We start from the raw sequence: 18,890 nt of genomic DNA on the forward strand, positions 1-18,890 counted from the left end.
ATAAAAATAGCCAGGGAGAGGAACACAGTTGGACGTGCAAGTAAGAACCACAATTAATTTCTCTAATTGTCTTTTTTCCTAAGCTATACAGCCCGGAACACCTGCAAGGCAAAGAAATATTTACCTTGGACTCCTTGTGAGTGGACATTCTGAGGAAAGTCAGGAAGACACTCCGATGAAGACATTTCTGCATGTCGTTCACCTCTGGATGGCAATCCAACAAAGCATCAAACTTGCGAGGGGCATAGCGCAGGTAGGAATCCAGACATTTCTGAAGCGTCTCATCAAATATTACCTTGCACAAGGAAAGACAAGAAAAAGGAAAGAAAGAAATGTCACACATTCATAGGTTGTGCTCATGGGCACCCTGGTTAAATTTAAAAGCAATCTAAAACATTCAAGAGTGCTAAAAGGATACACATATGCATCAAATACAAGCAAACTCTTAAAATCCACAATGAAAAATCTATAGGGAAATACTACTTTCTTTGCACTCTAAGGTGCAGTAATTAAAATTAAAATGCTTGACAAGTGACATAATAAGCACATACAAGTCTTTATAAAAACAATTTAAAGTTCATGGCTTTTACGAGCACCTAGATTGTTCATGCTTTTTCTTCAGTGTCCACAAAACAATTATTACCTGGCACCAAAATTTGTCATGAGGCAAAGCCAGAAGCCAGTTCAGGTCATCTGCAATGAATTTTGCTCGCTCCAAGAATTCTTCCACTAAAGCAGGGTCTCTGACAACAGGTGGCGGTCTGTATAGCACAAAAGACCGATCTGCTTTTATTTCTGGGTGCTGCAGAAAGCCAAAACACTGTATTAAAACTACAGACCAAGTGACAGGAATGCCCAGTTACCATTTGCACTGTTCACCAAATTTTAGGAAATGACACAAAATTACACTTTAATACAATTTGACATTCAGTTCCCTGGTAACTTCCCATTTTCTAATCTTTCAAAGCAGCAGATCAGTGGGTTTGTATCCTTATTTATCAGCAATATTTTCAGACCTTCATAGTTTGGTAGATGTTGCTCCCTGCATTCTACTAACCAAAGGCTTGCAAAGCAATCCTCCCACACCTTCAAAATAAACAGCAACAGCTTAATGTCATGGCTTTGAAACGTGGCCTGGACTCTCTCTTTGTCCTCCAAACTGGTTCTCGCACAACATTCCGTGAAGTCAAACCAACATGACCACGAAATACAGAGAAGAAACATTTTGCTACCCTTCCCAAGGGTTACTGTACAGGCTTTGCCCAAATACTCCCACCCTAGAGTGAGAATCATGTTGAGTAGCGAGGAGCAGCTTCAAGCTCTGCCTCAACCCACACGTATGCCCAGGGTAAACCTCTTCACAAGCAAGCAACATTAACGGCAGGTCCCACTGCGTGCCCAGAAGGCCCTCTCCATGCCGCCTTATTTCTGGGAGAAAAGGGTTACTATAGATTTAATTTTCTGATTTCACCAAGCTGAAGCCACAGGGCGGGAGGTCACAGTATTCAAGTGGATGGACTTATCCCAGTGCTATAGCTCAGAGCTAAACTTCACGCAGAGCTTGCAAAAGCTCCCAAAGCATTCTCTCTATTGCAGCAAAGTTTACATTACTAATCAGGCTGTTCCTTCAAAGAATAAGCAGTTTGAGGAGAATACAGTTTACTACAGATGTTGAACACCGTAAGTTTTGTTTTGCGGTTGTTTTTTTTTTTATGGTGGGTAAATGAAGTCTCAACTATCTGAATGCAGTAAAAATTTCTTTAACAGGCAAGCTAACCGAATTTCATCATATCCTGGACAAAGGTGTAGTTTTGCCCAGGCCTCAACATAAGACAATTATTTATTACAGGTCTTGTTTGGCTTTCAGGAAAAACAGAGCTCACCAGTGCCGGTAAAGTTCTCAGCTTCCCTGTCTTGGGATCTCTTTCTGTCAGCTGGAGTTTATCCAGAGGCAATGCTGGCATAGTGATGACTTGTTCCTGTCTTCAGCAAACACAAAAACAAAAGCAGCACAGGATGCATTTTACAAGGTCAATCAACCAAAAGCATAACAAAAGAGGCTACGGCCTTACTGTTACGCACATACAGGCAAGTGACTGGAAATATATCTATGCAAAGCAATTTATACACCACCCAAATGCCAAACCTCAAGGGAACACCCAAGAGCCACCTGCGCATGCCTCAGAAGAAACCTGTAACGTGGTGCTATACTTTCATCCCTGTTCCTTACTGTTGTGGCTTGGCCCAACTAAGCACCATGCAGCTGCTCGCTCACTCCCCCCACCCAGTGGGATGGGGGAGAGAATTGGGAAAAAAAGTAAAACTCATGGGTTGAGATAAAGACAGTTGAATAGGACAGAAAGGGAAGAAAATAATGATCATGATAATAATGATGATGATGATAATAACAATAATGATGATGATGATAATGATACAATTAGAATATACAAAACAAGTGATCAATGCCCAGTTAGTCCCCAAGCAGTGATCTGCCCCTCATGGCCGGCTTTCCCCCCAGTCTATATACTGGGCATGACATCACATGGTATGGAATACCCCTTTGGCCAGTTTGGGTCAGCTGCCCTCCCAACTTCTTGTGCCCCTCCAGCCTTCTTGCTGGCTGGGCATGAGAAGCTGAAAAATCCTTGACTTTAGACTAAACATTGCTCAGCAACAACTAAAACATCAGTGTGTTATCAACATTATTCTCATCCTAAATCCAAAGCAGAGCACTGTACCAGCTACCAGGAAGAAAATCAACTCTATGCCAGCCAAAACCAGGACAGTTACTGAGAGGCCACATATATCTTCCAGGACAACAAAAAGCATTTTGGGACATTGTTTAGTATGGAAGCTTGATATTTAAATCTCGTTCCCGAAGAGTCGGGCTGAAGTGTCTGCTTTTGCAGTCTCTTTTAATGCTTGCAGTCTGCCTCCTGACAGTATAAACTGGAGAGGCAATCAAAGCACGTCCTGCCAACATACTATTAAAAGAATATTTTTGGTGCTTACGTGGCAGAACCACTTAGTACTCATATCCAGGTAAGGTACACAGGGTGAGCCTACAAAACACAGCCTTCCTTTCCCCTGCCAATTCCCACGTGCTCACAAAACCACATTTTAATCTTCAACAGCATTTTTAGGCTCAGAAATATTTCAGTTAACTTCCTGAAATTAAATGTAAGTCAAACAGAGTAATTCAGAAGAAAGTATCTTGTAATGTGCATTGTTAAAAAAGTTCATATATTAACAAAAAATGAAAATTGCAGGTTAACAGAGCTTTTCATTTCTTGGGGGATTTATGGTATTATGATTTCTGCAAAATGGTACTAAAAAGTTATGTTCTTGTTAAGCTCTAAGATCACAAGTCTCCTTATATGCATATTTCATTGCATTCACATTGCCTGGGCAGAATAACTATTAAAACAAGAGAAGTGTCTCTACAGCTGAATAATACTGATTCAGGAGCAATATCACAGTTTAGACAGCAAGCGAAAGTGTAACATTTTTAGTTCCAGAGAATTTGAAACCTATGGATTTAGGCAAAAATTGTCATCTAACATCTTAAATAAAAAAAAAAAATACAGTAGAACAATGCCAATATGCACAGCTTAGAAAACTTAAAATAATTATGCCTTTCCAAGGGACTATCACGATTAGAATATTGACAAAAGCATTTTCAATTTTTTATGATAAACAATTTCTTTGGGGGGGGGGACGGGACGCGACACACCAACTTTTCAGCAGAATAAGCCAAGCTGGTTTTCAGTTTTCATAATATAATTAATTTGGCTGTTAAAATTTCTAGAGTCATTCTGAAAACTGCACATAGAAGTGTGTGTTTGCAACAAGGAAAAAAATGTCAGGTGTCTCTTTTTAAGCCTGCCAAGCATCAAAATCTCCAGTCCAAGTCAAAAACATCTTGGAAGAGACAGGCCCCCTGGTCAAAAGCTTATTCATCAGAAGAAGAGAATAAACCTGGGTACGGAATATCCTCAACACAGAGAATCATTCCTGATCACTATCATGTTTCCCCACCCCACCCGCCAAGAGCTTTCGTCTAAACCACAAGGACAGGATTAATTTGTCATACCCTGTGATTTCAGGCACGCAGCGTTAAGAGCCAAACAGCCCTGACAAGAATACAATGAGCCAGACTTTTGCCAGGGAAACTCATTTTCACAGCGTCAGAAATGTTCTCTGCCCTGCACTCCCTACTATCCACTGAGGTGCACAGACAAGGGGACATCCATGTGCTAAGGCCGAGGCACCCACCACAGCGATGCTAGCAGAACGGGGCTGCCACGCTGCACCTTCGCTAACAGCAGCCGTGTACGTTGGGTGCACTGCTAAAGGGTCAGCCGAAGCCCCTGCAGCCCTCTCTTCCCCCTTCCCTACTTTGACATGACCACTCCTAATTTTCCCCCTGCTCCCGCAGCTCAAGGACCTCCAGCTAGCCAGCGGCAGGCTGGGACCTACCCAAGCCAGGCACCCAACTGACCTCTGCCCACACCTCCCTGCGCACCCTCCTCCCCCGTGTGCCACCAGTGCCATCCCCGCCAGGCCCAGCCGCCCTCCTGCAGCCCCGCACACCCCCTCCAGCCCCCGCCCCGAGCCCCCTTACCCCATCCCCTGCCCCAGCACCCGCTGCCACCGGCCCCAGGCCCTGCGACCCCCTCCAGACTCTGCCACCTCGTCCCGGCTCTGACAGCCCTACAACGTGCCCCGGCCACTCTCTCTCCAGCCACCACCACTTAAGCCAAGCCCTGTCGCTCCGGACACCCCTTTGAGTCACCGCCGCCGTCCTGCCCCCGCCTTACCAGGCCCTGCCCGGGCCCCGTCACCCTGCCCACCGCAGCCACGTACTTCCAGGCTCTGCCGCTGCCGCCCTACCCCAGCCACCCCCACAGAGCCCGCGCCACGGTGCCCGAGTCCCCATTACCGAGCAGCCACGTCCCGCCGCCGGCACCGCGCTTCCGCAGCCAAAAGGCTCTTCCGGTGCTGAGCGGAAGTGCCCTGAGAGGGCGGGGCCTGGCGGGATCCCGCCCCCTTCGCCCCGCTCCGCCGGGTCCCGCCGCCCGCCCGCCCCGCTGCCCCTGCGAGGCGGGTTCCCCCTCGGCCGGAGCCGGCCGCAAGGAGCGTTTAAACCGACGCGGTTGTGCTGCGGGAACCAAAGAGGCGGTTTTAAGCCCCAAATCCCACTCCTGCCGCCCGCGGTACCTTCCAGCGGCCGTCGTTACAGCTAACAGTCCTTAACGCCGTCCCGTGCGGGGCGGAAAGCCTCCGTCTGCGAGGCAGCTGTCCTTCCCCTGAAAGAAAACCAGTAGTTCAATACGTCACCGTTTTTATAAGGGAGACTGTAGTGACGTCATTCCACGGACCCCTCCGGTGCGGCAGACGACGGGAGGGAGCCCGGGAAGGGCCCCCCGTGGGGGCCGAACCCCCCCAGTCCCTCACCACCACCCCCCCCCCAGCTTTGGCGTCAGGACAAGCGTGATTCCTGTCAATCAATCCAAGCACAATTGATATCAGAGCAGATGAGGACACAGCACAGGGAAACCCCCCGTGCTCCCCAGCCTGTGGGAGCACAGAGGGATGCGGGGGGGGCGGACACACTAATTGGGGTGCTCCCGCGTGAAGGGTCTCGGTTCCCTTCCTTGACCACTGGGAACTCCTCCTAAAGTTAGACCAGGGCCTGGGTTTAAATGGCAAAGTAGCCTAAAATGGAAACCACGCCATGCCCTCTGTCGTGTGGCTAATTAGGGCTGGGGCCGTAACGAGGTTCCAGCTCCCGATCCCTCAATCCAAGCCCTCACAGATGCCGGACACTGGGTAACTTCGACTTCCCGCCTTCCAGCTGCGTGCACTGGGGGGGGGACGCTTCCCTACTCACACGCCAACACATTCTTCCTAGCAGGAGGGCAGCAGAGGCTCTCACCTCTGGTAGGGTACTACTGGTTTGCACTTTACGTGTCATGGCAGGTTGTCCGGAACCTGCCGTTTTCACCATTCTTTTGCCGTACCTTTTGAATTTACTGATTTTTTTAAATGAAATATTTATTATTTCTATTTCTCAAACATCACTACACAAGTCAGGCCCTCAGACTGGAGCCCCAGCACCGACACGCTGTGCAACACAACCTACCAGAACAAAAATCTAGTAATGATGTCAGATCCAAGGTTTGCTCCGATTGTTTAGCGGAGGTTAACATTTGGCAACTGAAACACGATTCCCTTGCAAAGGCATCTGTTGATTTCCCCTCCCTTGCCAACCTTCCTTCAGAACAGCAGTGGCAAGAATCCAAGTGACTCAGTGGGCTTTGAATCTGTCATCAAGCTGTTTTGAATCACTATTCCTCTTTTTAGGGTGGTTTTTTTTTTGTAACCTTACCAATTGTGTATTACCTATTTGATTTCCTAAAGCACTGTGAACTATTGGAGCCTCTGCCCAAAACATTGGTGATACTAGCTACACATGTATAACCAAATTAAATAATTACACGTATACACATTATTCGTACAAAGTAAATTTGACCTGGCAAACAAAAAGTGCATTCATTCACCTCTGTACAACGTGCCAGAGACCTTTAACACCTCACGACAGTAAAAGTCAGATCCGAAATCTTCATGCTGATCACACCTTTCCAATCCCAGCCGCACAGGGTAACTGCTGGCCACTCTTGCACAGGTAAGGCAAAGCATTAAAAACAGCTCGCAGACTGCTGAGCTCTGCTGAAAAATCCCTCTCTCAGTGTTTGATCCAGAGCCATGTGAAGTTACCGGGCAAGCAGGCTTTGGATCAGATCCGAAGTGGAGAACTTCTCCAGACAAAAGCTTTTGGAAAAGGAGCTTTTATTAACAGGATCCTTCTTTGGTATGATTCATGGACGGGAGGAAGCTGTTCAGTGCGGGATGTAATGGTGCAGATTATCAGATGTCACAAGTCAAAGGTGGGGAGGAGTGCCCCCGTTCCGGCAGCACTGTCAGCGTTTTGACAGATAGGTACCAATAATCTCCCTGACTCTGTGCGGTGAGGACGCTCTTGACTTGGCTAGTGATAAGACACAAAAGCAGCCTTTTAATTTCAAGGAGCACAAAAAGCACCAATGGGAGGATTGAAACGCTGGAGCGACCCAGCGATGTGCTGTCGGAGGTCAGTCCATTTTCTTTGTCAGTCTGTCACGAACGCTACAATATGGCATTCTGCTTCCTGAACAGCACCCAGGTTTCCACGGTGTGTTTTCTCAAATTCCGCCTGAAAGTTCCAAATGACAGCCTGGGGGCCGGTTAGAAGATCTGCTTCACTCCTGTGCAGTCATGGAAGATAGTCACTGTCTTTCCCCTACTCGCACAGCAGTCTCAGCGGTTACCGGGCCAAGTGACCTTCTTCCCTGCACGCGAACCAGGTGAGGCACACCTGCTGTCCCCTCTTTTTCTCCAAGCGGACATCACAGAGGGTTTAAAGACAGCAGCCTGCCTGTGCGCTGTCTACATGCAGGTCTGAGGGCACAGGAAACCCTGAAGGACTGTCACTTCTCAACACATTTAAAAAATAGAAATAGAATGAAAGAGTTATGAAATGACCAGAGGAATATGTTGGTGTAATCTAAAAAAAGACATAACCACAGTTCTAAATTGCAAATTTGTGGAAATTGGCCATTATGTTTTCTAAGCAGCTGAAATGCAATTACAGTAATAATGATGAATCAGCATAGCCCTGGGTTTTGCAATTTTTCAACCCAGCTCTATTTTTGTCTTTTTTACATTTTATCTTAATGATATATACATTAGCTTATCAAGGACTAATGGAAGTTAGAAGCCTTCCACAGCATGTTCTTGATAGTCGCAGAGACAGAGGTGTTATCATTAAACTATTGACCTGGTGGATCCTACAATGATTTATTAACTATTTTATCAATCTCCCATTGTTCTCCAATTAACCCCCTCTAAGATATTCTTAGCATACAGTCTCATCGTAGGATATTTTTTCTTTTGGTCACTAACAAAAGACACCAGGGATGGCCTAAGATACTTAGTTCATTCTCTGCATGGCATTGCGTCTGCACAGGGGCAGAACACCAGTTCCCTCTTTCTCTTAGAGGCTGCGGGTACGCCGTTCGCCTGGCCAGTGGAACGAAGGAGTTGCTCAACTTCTGAGAGCTTTAATGGTGCAAGTTCCTGTGGGTGGGAACTCCCTCCTCTGATACCTCCACACCACAGCAGGCACAGTCCTTGAGTGGGTTACCAGCATATTTCATCAGTAGCGAATTATCACTTAAGATATTCAGTTAAAATAATACCATTTTCTAATGATACTTGAAGCAGCTCCTCTGATCAGATGGCTTCTTAGCCTGTCACTTCCCGGTGTTTCTCTTTCGTATGATAGGATAGCAACAACTAGGATAACAACTATCCAACTTCAGGAGGAAGGATCAATCTTAAGTGTGCTTATTAAGAAAAATATATATGCTTTATTATTAAAAGCATTTTTCAGGCAGCATTGTTCTAGCGACATAGCACATGACACAGCTTGAAGTTGTCAGTTAACTTTTCCAAAGAAAAGACATGTTCAGCATAAAATGCTTTGAACATTTAATGTATTTTTAGCTCACTGTGCAAACAATATGGATTATTAGTCTTTTTAAGTATAAGAAAATAATATAAGCAGACATAAAACAAGACTTCGAAACGTTCTGCCTACACTGAACTGCTGGCGTACCTTCAATATTGATGTCTTCAGCTTTTACTTCCAAGTACAGAAATGCCTTGCACAAACAAGGTGTCACCCATCATCTGCAGAGCACGAACCCGAGCAGAACTAGTATGTTCAGTACAAATTCTGTAATGAAGTGCTGTCCTGCCTTTCACAGTTGGGCATAGTATGTCTCCGGCTGATCTGCTGGATTGAGCTGGGTTCTCACATGCCAAGCAGCTCACGTGTCCTTGCAGAGCCAGGCTCAGACGGCAGTGCTCCTACCTGGAAATGCTGTCCCCAAAGCCATTTTCAGTATTTGCTCAAAAATATTGTAGCTGTTCCACTGAATGTGAAGTTCTCACAGTCCCCCAAATCTTCGTATTTGATTAGATCTGTAATAATCATCTTGATGTGAAGCCATAGCCAAGACGGCTTCATTGTGCTAGCTTCCCTTCAGCAAAGTGTCACTAATAGTACAGCTTGTTCTAAATTAGGGTTACTACAAGACAAAAAATCCTAAAATGAGTCTGCTGGAAAATGTTCTGACAAAAATGATACCTAAGTAATAAAAATCTCATTATTTTCAAATCATTCACTCACTTCTCAAGGGAATGAGTTGGAGCATCTGTTTTTTGGGCCCCATCAGGATGACTGACAGAGTGGGTGCCTCTCACCTGGCACATTTTAATCAGGGGTGGCCTCACGCTGTGCTGACCCCCATGTCCTCACCACCTGCCATTTGGATTAAAGGAACAATGAAATAACTGCTTGTTTGATAGGAGCAGAAAGAACGGAAGCACCTACAGTGAGGAACACAGTATAAATACCATGGTCACAGACAGGTCCGAGTGCAGCATTCTGTTCAGGCATTCGTAAAAAAAAAAAGAGTAAAATGAGTAAAACATCAAAGTAAGGTAAAAGATGAAAAAACAAACAAAATGGGAGAGAAAGGATGAAGAGAGCTGCTTTTGGGTAGAAAACTGGCCAAAGAAGCCAGTTTGGAGTCCTGAGAAGGGAAACTACCCTGCATTTCATGATCTGACGGTTCTTACAGAATCAGGACTTGGTGTGTTTGGTTTTTTTAAGACGTATCTGACCTTACCATCAGGTTTTCATCATAACAGAAACAGCCCACAGAGTCTGATTTTGGCTGTTTGGATCACAAGAATGAAGTGTATTAAAGGATACTTGATGGTAACAGGGGCAGGAAAGTACCTGACAGGCATTTGGTTTTGCCATTTCTCGCTATGCCAGGTGCAGATCGCTCAAGGATTGCATCTCACATACAGGGTGGGCACAAGAGCCAGCCTCTGTGGGAAGATGATCTGAGGGACCAGGGTGGGATGATCCAGAGCAGGATGCTGTCAGCCTCCACCACAACCACATGCAGATTTTAAATGCGTCCTTACTGAATACAGCCAATAACTCAAATGACCTTTGGGTTGCGACTGCAGCCCAAAGAATATCTTACCGCATCAGGTACCCTTTTTCTTTTTGTAAGAAGCCAAGTAGTAACTCAGTGGCTGTGTCTCAAACAGTAAGAGAGGTTTGGAAAGGACTTGTTGGGTCTTTAGGGTCAGTTCTCAGCTGTTGGTGGCAACTGCATCAGGGTAAGGCAGCTCTGGGAAGGATGACCCAGAGCCTCAGGACTTGAGCTGTTGGAAGCTCTGGTGTTCTCATGTTTCAGCCCGGGCTTTCATGGCCATCGGATACTTGTTTTCTCTTACACTAACATCACCCTTGCTCTTAAGGGAGATGTGTTTACTTCTGTGTTTACTCCCTGAAGTTTCATAAAGAACAACTGTATCCCTTCTCAGCATTCAGTTTTTTGGCTAAACAAATTATTTCAAGATCCTTACATAAGAAAAAAATCAGGATTACCCTGTAATTATTCTCCAGTCACATTTTCAGTTTGTCTCCCTTGATTAAAAGTGACCAGAGCTGCATGCGCAATTCCAGAGAAGGTTGCAGCAGAGCTTTGTATAATGGCATTAACGTTTTCCCATTCGCCTGGAAATATCTCAGTTGATACGTGCTTTTCATCAGAGCTGCTTCATACTGGGAGTTTGCAGTCATCTTGAGATCAACAAATACAGCCAGATTTTTCTCTTCTTCTGTCATTTCCAACTGATGAGCTCCCAGCTTGCAGCAGATTCTTGTTAGTAATTCCCAAGTGCATGACCTTGTACTTTCCACTATTAAATTTCATCCCATTTCCAATGTGCCAGCACTCAATGTTATCCAACTCTTCCAGCAGTACAGATATTCCCTCTGCACTCCTGGTGCCTCCCAACTTCGTGCCATCAGCAAATGCCATCAGCTCACTCCTACCTTTTGTTCCAAGACCTGTCTGAAAAATATTGTCCAAGATCAAAAGAACGTAAGACATGCCTCGCTGGGTCAGCCTGTGGTCCAGCACTCCATCTCTGAGAGGGGCAGTCAGCGACGCTGTTTTGAGAGAGCATCGGAGCCCAGCCACTTTCTGCTCTCTCTTCCCTTTGCACTCCCCGCGCATCCACAGGTGGTGTACATTTGAGGTGACTTTCCTACCTTTTCCATGTACCTATTTTTTTATAGACCTGCTCTCCATTAATTTATTGAATAAATGTTTGAACCTGCTGATATGTCTCCAAGTCATTTCTTAAGGAGCTCAGCTCCACCCTCACAGTCTACCTTTCCACCCAAACTATTGTCATCTGTCTGTAGCTAGCTCCTTCCCTACCAAATAGCTCTGCAGATGAACTATGCATTTGCCATATGGCATTGGTTTTAATATCTTATTAAATCCAGTTAGATTAAATCTATCGTACAGCCATTGCCTAGAAAACAATTATCAAAGATATAATCTTAGTTAAATGCAATCTATCTTTAGTAAAGCTATGTCACATTTTTACTTTATTTTCCACTTTATTTATTTTCTGTCCCCAACTACTTTTTCCTTTACATTTTTTTCTAAGCTTTTAATGTCCACGAGGTCAGACTAACAGGTATCTAAATGACTGGATTGCTTTTCTTCCTCCTGCTTAAAAACAACTAGTGCTTCAGTAGTTCCTCAGTAATTCATTACCACCCTCAACCTGACAAATTAAAAACTTTGTACTGGATGAGTGAGGATATGTTCCAGGTCCGTCAGAACTGTGGGCTTGGGAACACCTCATTCCCTGAGCTGCATGTCAGGCTCTCACAGGCCTTGCTCTCCCTTTGGGTACAGTAATTTCCATTTCCATAAAATAATTCCCATTAGTTATCATCCTTTGCCCTGACCGTCATAGAAAATAGAAGCAAAAGTCATTTAACATGGGGCCATACGTAATATTTACTAAAAAATAGACTGGAACACAAGAAATGGAAAGACTCAGAACACAAGACATGGAAACTCTCCATGCAATGTGTTCAACCGTATCGGTAAAGATAATGCCAAAGAAGACAATTTGTGTCACTGAAATAAGCAGCTGGAAGCGCACAGCTTTTCCTGTCAGAGTGATAGCACTCCAGCTAGTTCCCCCTCTTTAAAAAACAGAAGGAGCAACCAGCAGGTTCTGCTGTACAAAAGCCCCGGGTCTCCAGGATTCAGCTTCCTGAAGTAGGTCACATTTGATCTCCGTCCAGGCATACTGCAAAAGGCAACCATTTAACAGGGACTTTTCAAAATTCATATTCTGCTTCCTAATGCTGTCAACACACGTCCCTTTCAGATACAGCTATACTGGCTGGACATTTTTTCATTGCTTTTGGGTATAAACAGGCCAGGAATCCTGTTTTTCCCTTCAGTTACCTGTATTTCTTCCAAAGTTCCTCTGAAGGTACATATTGACTTTCAGATCACATTTGCATTCAGATGATGGCTTCTTGTTGGAAGAAATCCCTTTAGAGGGGCTGATTAACTTCCTTTCAAATGTTTACTGTCCCTGACCAAGGGAGTGAAACTAGAAAACAACTCACTGCGTGGCTTATATCTGAGTTTAAAGACATGGGATCCTGTATTCTGTATTGTTCTCTCTGAACATTAATGCTACTTCTAGCTTAAACATGACTTAATGACAGAGTGAAGTCCATCTGTTACAATGCCTAGCCTTGGACTCAGAGGGAGAGTCCTGCGGATAATTTAGGAGTGCATTTTATAGTTACTTGCAAGCCAGCATTTCATTTCAGATCAAGGCGAACATGAGGAGCAGGTGGAAATATTTCTCAAAAGTACAACCTGACCTACATACAGTATTGTAAATTAAAGATATGTATAAAAATAAAGCATTAACGATCCGTCACAGTTGCAACAAAACCCAGCTATAAATCTTGCTGCTGAAAAGGAACTCCATTGCACAAGGCTTAGTTAAAGCTTCATTCTGGAAACTGCAATGCTTCCGGCCAACCGTGCCCTACTACCTCTGACACTGCTGCCATTTGCCTCTCAAGCTTTCTTATCCCTTTCTGTTATTTAACGCTCATATCCCTTTTATCACTTGTCTCTCAATTTCCATGTATTTTTTGGCTCTCATGCCTCGTGTTGGCTCCCTGCTCTCCATTACCTCATGCTCTAGGAGCTGCGGGCTGCTCAGGGTGGCTTGGATGGTGCGTCTACTGATGGCATGGGGCCACACATGTTCTTACAGCTGAGCTGAATGTCACAAAAGCAAAGGAGGAAAGCAGCAGCCCCAAGACCTCGTGTGCAAGAGCGGCTTTTATAGTCAGAAACTGCACGGGCTTTGCAAGGCTCCTAAGGAGGACCCCGGGACTGCAGGCCCTGCTGCTAGCAGATGCTGCGGAGATTGGGCAGACCTCGGCTCTCAGAGCTCCCCTCAACACCCAACTTCAGCCCGCCTCCACCTATTTATTACCTGCCTCACAGGTTGGCCGAGGTGGCAGCAAAACCTCCCGAGACACCATCTGCACCACCGCATCGCACCTCCTGCCTCTGCGGGGCTCTGGGCTGCCGAGGGCCGGACCGAGGCCGGCCTCAGCCAGCTGCCGGAGGTTAAGCGCCCCCCCCCCGGGTTATAAAAGGAGGAAGGGGCGAATCAGCTTCACCTGCTGAGGGGCTGAGGGATAAGCGGCTGCCTGGCTCTGGGGAATGGACCGCGGCTCTGGCCGGCCGCCTCCTGAGGGGACGGGGAGCCCTGAGGCGACCGGCGCCGCCCGCCGCGACCTTCCCCTCAGAGCGGGGAAGGGAGAGGCGGCGGGAAGGCGGGAACGGCGCGCGCCAGGCCCCGCCCCGCGGAGGAGGAGGAGGGAGGAGGAGGTGTCGGGCGCGCGCCCGCCCGCCCGGCCCCGCCGTGCCCGCGTCCCGTGCGGCCGCCATGTTGTTGTGGCAGTGAGAGGCGGCGGAGGCAGCCAGGAGCCCAGCGACCCCGGCCCAGGCAGGCGGCCGCGCCCCGGGAGGGGGTGTGGGGGCCCCACGCCATGCCCTGCCCCGCGGTAAGGAGCCGGCGGGGGGGCCGGGGGGGGGGGGGGGCCGTCTGGGCTCGCCCGGCGTCTTGCGGAGGGTGGTGGTGGGGGTTGTGGGCCGGCCTGCCGGGCCGGGGCCTGGAGGAGGGCGGCCGGGCTGTCAGCTGTGGGGCCGCGGCCCGGCACGCCCCCTCGGCCCGCGGGGCAGCGGCGGGGACCCGGCGCCGGCTCGTTCTGCTCCGCTTTGCTCGGCCGGGGCCGCCGCCGCGGGAGGAGGCGGTGGGCTGAGACGCTCGCCCGGTGTCGCGGCCGGGGGTGGCGGCGGCGGCGGCCTCCTCCTCCCCGGGCGGGCAGGGATGCCGTCCCGGGCGGCGGCGCGTCCTCGGAGCCTGCCGCGGGGTGACGGCGCGTCCCTTCGCTGCGGGGCTTGGGCTTGCCGGGGGAAGGTGGGCTCCCCCCCTTCTCCCCCGCCTGGCCGCTGCTGGCGTCCGTGGCCTGCGGGCCTCACCTGCCGCCAGCCGCCTCCCTGCCCGTCCCGCGGGGGTGGCTGTCTCCCTGTGGCCCGTGTACTACAGCCCGGCTGAGGGATCGCTTCATGGCGCTGGCAGCCGTGGTCCCGTGCTCGGCTTCTCCTGCCGCTTTGGTCGGGGTGTCAGTTGTGTTCAACTGTCCTTGTGCGCGGGGCCGACGTTCCCGTTCCTTTTATAAGCGTGACTTGTTAAGGCTTTTCGTTTGCGTAGTTTTGGGGCTTTAATTGTGCCTCTTCCCCGTGTTCCTCTTTAACAGTCCTGTTCTTTTGATGGGATCTGAGCAGATGTTGCCCTTCTCTGGTAAGTAGTGTTTCGCCTCCCCCGCCCCGTTCCCCCTGACGTGGTGTTTAAGCTTTTGCATTTGACATGGTGTTTAAGCTTTTGCCTTGAAGCTGTTCCCTTTTCTGTTCATTCTTTTAGGGAATGTTGTTTTAGCAGCAGATGAGACCTCGTGTTCCTTCACATCTCTCCGTACAGGAAACCGATTTCTTTCCTTTTCAGGCACACTTCCCTCACGGGGGTGGGGGGGAAGGCTGGGTATGAGCTTGTAGCTCTTGCAGACTTCAAGTCTGATAGGCACTCTTCTCCTGTGTGCTTCACCTGTTTGTTTTCTTGTGTGATGAGCCCCTGTAACCATGTGCAGTGAGGCTTTCTCTTAGAATAAAAGAGTTTGTCTAGTGAATCAGGTAGTGCTGAGTGTAGTGGTACGGCTTGGCTTTATGGTGAATATAAAGGCATGTTTAAATGCCTCGGTGAGTCCATTGGGAAGGGATGGTAGTGTGACTGAAGGAACTATGGCAGGTGTCTTGTGTTACCTGTCATGCTCTAAGCTTTAGGTAAAAGGCTGAGGTGCCTTTTTTCTGTTATTAATGCATGTGCTGTAGTATTTGAAAACTAACTTTTCTGGTGGAGGTGAAGGGAGTTTTTACGAAGGAGTGCTTGCAGATAACCTGAGGGGAGAAGGCTGACATCTGATATCTGCATTGCTTCAGCTGTTACTGATCACAGTGGTTTTGGAAGATAGAAAAAGTGCTTGCTTTCGTAGTACAGGAAATACTGTGAACTCTGTGTGTTGAAACTTGCTGCAGATAAGTAAAGGCGGGGCATGGGATTCTAAAGTGCTTTAGTGACAAGTGTTTGTGTGCCTCTTTGGAGTTTGGGGAGGGGCAAGTGTGCAGAAACAGTAATGTTGAGCAGTGGTGGTTTTTTTGAGCATTTGCACAAAAAGGTGCTCTTGTCCTGCTTCAAATTATAGGAGTGATATATTGAGAATCAAGCTTAGTTCTCTTGCTGGCAGTGCTGTAGGTATCTATCTAGGATACTGGTAATATCCATTACAATAACTGTCTGTGCTAGAAGTTATTAAAATACCAATGTCAGCCTGCTTAAGTAATACCCTATGCAGCCCACAAATGATACCAAGTAGGTGGAATAGGTCAGCTTGATAAGCTCTCATGTTTTTTTAATAAAAATGGCCATCTATAGCTGGGGGAGATGGAAATGGAGCATGCCCAAGCTTCTGAAGATAGAGGATACAATATTTTATCTCAGATCTTATTCCACCTACATGCAACCCAGGATGGTGGAGAGAAGTATGTTCGCAGCCTTTCAAGAGTAGGAGGAATGTGGCTATGCAGTACTTTGCTGGCAATTAACCCGTAAAAAAGGAGTAACTTAAGGAGGAGGGTATTGTTAGGCTGCTGGAGTAGCAGGCAGAAGCCTGACAAGGCTGCTGTAGCAAGGAAGACGGAATTGTCTCCATGGAGTGAATCGGAGGAACTGGGTTAGCATCTGGCACAAAGTTTTGAGATCTTTTCATCTGCAGAGGTCAAAGGGATGTGATGGCTGTTCCTGCTGTGGTAGCTTCCTATTGGGATGTGTAACTGGATATAATGAGATAGGACTCTTCTACTTGATACTGGTGGTGTCTTCCAGAACATGTGACTCCAAATAGTGCATTAGTGCTTATCAAATATTGTAAGCTAGAATGACAAGTCCAGGTAATTAAATATGCACTTGTTTCATAGTTGCTTTCATTGGCTGAATCAAAGTAGTGTAAGTTATGTTTTTTTCAAAATGAGCTTCTAAGTGCTAAATTGTCTAAGCCATAACATGCAACTGTTCTGCATTTGTCTCTAGCTTGAGTAGCTGGTGGTGTAAAAATCTGCCTGTTAAATCCCATATGGGTTTTAACTCTGAGAAATGAGCTTCGTGATTTGTAATTCTATCACTCTTCTAGATATTGGTGCCATAACTTCCCAGTGCTGTCAGGAAAAGTTTAGGAACATGCCTAGCACTCAATTCATGCTGTAATTCTTGTGAATTAACTGGATTGCTAAAAGATAACTATTTCTTTATCTTTGTGGTGCTTCAGAATTTCAGGGTGTTTGAGTGGCTTGCATGAAAGACCTAAAAGTGAGGTTAGTGCTAATTCAGGAATTTGAAATACTGACTTTTTACTGAGGCTTGCTCTGCTCAGTAAAGAACTGAAGACCTCAACTCCTAATGCATCACAACTTCTACCTTGGATGCATTAATCCTGAATGGTGCAGGATTGCTGTATCCAGACTGCTGTATGGACTTGCATGCATGCCAGGTTCTTGTGTCTGCTGCTTGTGGGACGGGCAAAGATCACAAACTACATCATTTGGTGTCAACTGTCCTTATTTGGAATGTAGTTGATAACCGAAACAGCCAAGACTTTGTCCCCTTGCCTTGGGGTGAGCAGTTGAGAAGGACTTACAGAATGTACTTGATAACACAGAAATCTAATTGTAAGCTAGAGCATGAGTAGTCCAGACCTGTTCTTCCCCTTGTCTGATTAATAGCTTCTGGTAGCGGTGTAAGGGAGGCGAACACCAACTGGCTGTAGTGATTCTGGGAGGTAATGTTTTATCCCATAAGGCCTCAAGTCAGTCCCTGCTGATGTGAACTAGAGGGAAGAACAGCCTGTAGTAGCAGGGAAGTGTGGCATTGTCTTGTTGAAACCAGTGGTATCTTTCACCTTCGGTCTGTTATGAAGTGTCTGGATTGTGTTGCTCTGAGCTAGAGATGCTCTGTTCACATTCACTAAGTAGCGATATGTGCCGAGGAGTGAGGCTTGGAACTGCAGTGCCACACCATGCAAAGTGAGCTAGGGAGGAAGAGCAAAGCAGAAGCCTTTCTGGAATGTTAATTGAAATGGATAAGCTATTTCTGGAGTCATTGATGTCCATCAAAAAGCACTGTTTTTAAAGGCTTAACTTAAAGTACGATTGCTGATTCCTAGCTTTGGTTCATATTCTGAAACACCTCTGACTCAGAATCTTAATCTAAAGTTTAGAAAGCAGCAGCAGTTGGGTTGACATGTGAATGTGAGTGCAAGTTAAGGTGTTAACTGGAGGTATGCTCTGTAGGTCTTGCTGGCAGGCAACTGAATACTTCAGAAGCATTGTTCCTCCTTACAGGTGTTAATGCTGAAAACAGTTGCAACAAAGTAAGCTTGGTATGATCCAGGTTGAAGTTTTTCTGAAATTTGTGTGTGTATATGCCTGAGGCAACTAATAACATTGTAACAGTTACCATGTAGGTGGTGGAAACCTTCTGGACTCTGATAAGGGGGGAACCCCCCCCCCCTTCAAACTCTCAAAAAGACTGCCTAAATAGGTGGTTCTTGCCCTTGCTTGGGAGGGTTGGATTTCAGAAGACTTGAAGCTGGATGGCCTTTGTTAACTGATACTGCAGCTAAACTTGCACGAGGTGCTGTATTGAAGTATTACCACTTCTGGAAAAGTTAATACTTTGAACAAGATTCTGGTGGAACTTAATTTTAGAGAAATTAGTCTGTTATTTTTCCTTTCAACTAGGAATGAAGTGAAAAGCTGTAAAGCAGCATTAATAGGGTGGCTTGGGGGCAGGCTGTTGTACAAGCTACCAGTCATGCTGGTAATAAAATGTGTCCTCAGTAACACATGCTGATAGATCTTAAGTAGAATTAAACCCCTTTTTTAGAGAAATTAAACAAAAATACTGAATTGCAAATACTTTCAACTAACACTGAACTGGAAAGTTGTATTTTAAAGAGGACAGAACATCAAAGAAACCAAGCCTTAGAGAAGTACTATAGGTGAAAAGCAAAGCAAGTTGTCTTTTGCCTTGCTCAGCACATCTCACTGTCATTTTCAGTGTTCTTTGTGATGGACTGACTAGCCACAATGAAAATGAAGTTGGGTATGCTGCTGATGGCTTTCATCTGAGATGCTGATCTAGCTGATGCTTTTACTGACTTTTGTGATATCGGTTCT

At 46.7% G+C, this 18,890-nt stretch overlaps 3 protein-coding genes across 14 annotated transcripts in view; 1 reads left to right on the top strand and 2 right to left on the bottom strand.

Moving 5' to 3' along the window:
- The window catches only part of ASCC2 (activating signal cointegrator 1 complex subunit 2), a 32,003-nt gene extending 26,694 nt beyond the window's left edge, over window positions 1–5,309 (bottom strand). For 5 of the 10 annotated variants that reach the window (XR_008236638.1, XM_052796878.1, XM_052796877.1 and 2 more), the window contains exons 1-4: window positions 5,221–5,309; window positions 1,884–1,979; window positions 644–802; window positions 125–295 (exon numbers count right to left, since the gene is read on the bottom strand). Coding sequence is in view for 9 of the 10 variants with exons in the window: in XM_052796878.1 (XP_052652838.1) it covers window positions 125–295; window positions 644–802; window positions 1,884–1,964 (411 nt within the window). In the remaining variant the exon portion in view is untranslated. Of the gene's footprint in view, window positions 1–124; window positions 296–643; window positions 803–1,883; window positions 1,984–2,790; window positions 2,985–4,942; window positions 5,044–5,220 lie in introns of those variants that run through there. The other 5 variants (XM_052796875.1, XM_052796880.1, XM_052796874.1 and 2 more) reach the window with 5 other exon arrangements.
- An 8,301-nt stretch (window positions 5,310–13,610) lies between these two features.
- Window positions 13,611–18,890, bottom strand: part of TBC1D10A (TBC1 domain family member 10A) — a 182,184-nt gene continuing 176,904 nt past the window's right edge. The window contains exon 10 of the transcript XR_008236639.1: window positions 13,611–13,622. The gene's annotated coding sequence lies outside the window, so the exon portion shown is untranslated. The remainder of the gene's footprint in view (window positions 13,623–18,890) is intronic.
- MTMR3 (myotubularin related protein 3) overlaps window positions 13,955–18,890 on the top strand; it is an 83,720-nt gene continuing 78,784 nt past the window's right edge. For 2 of the 3 annotated variants that reach the window (XM_052796862.1, XM_052796870.1), the window contains exons 1-2: window positions 13,955–14,107; window positions 14,864–14,907. The gene's annotated coding sequence lies outside the window, so the exon portion shown is untranslated. The remainder of the gene's footprint in view (window positions 14,108–14,863; window positions 14,908–18,890) is intronic. The other variant, XM_052796865.1, reaches the window with a different exon arrangement.

This window comes from Harpia harpyja, chromosome 9 (assembly GCF_026419915.1).
Source record: "Harpia harpyja isolate bHarHar1 chromosome 9, bHarHar1 primary haplotype, whole genome shotgun sequence".
NCBI lineage: Eukaryota > Metazoa > Chordata > Aves > Accipitriformes > Accipitridae > Harpia > Harpia harpyja.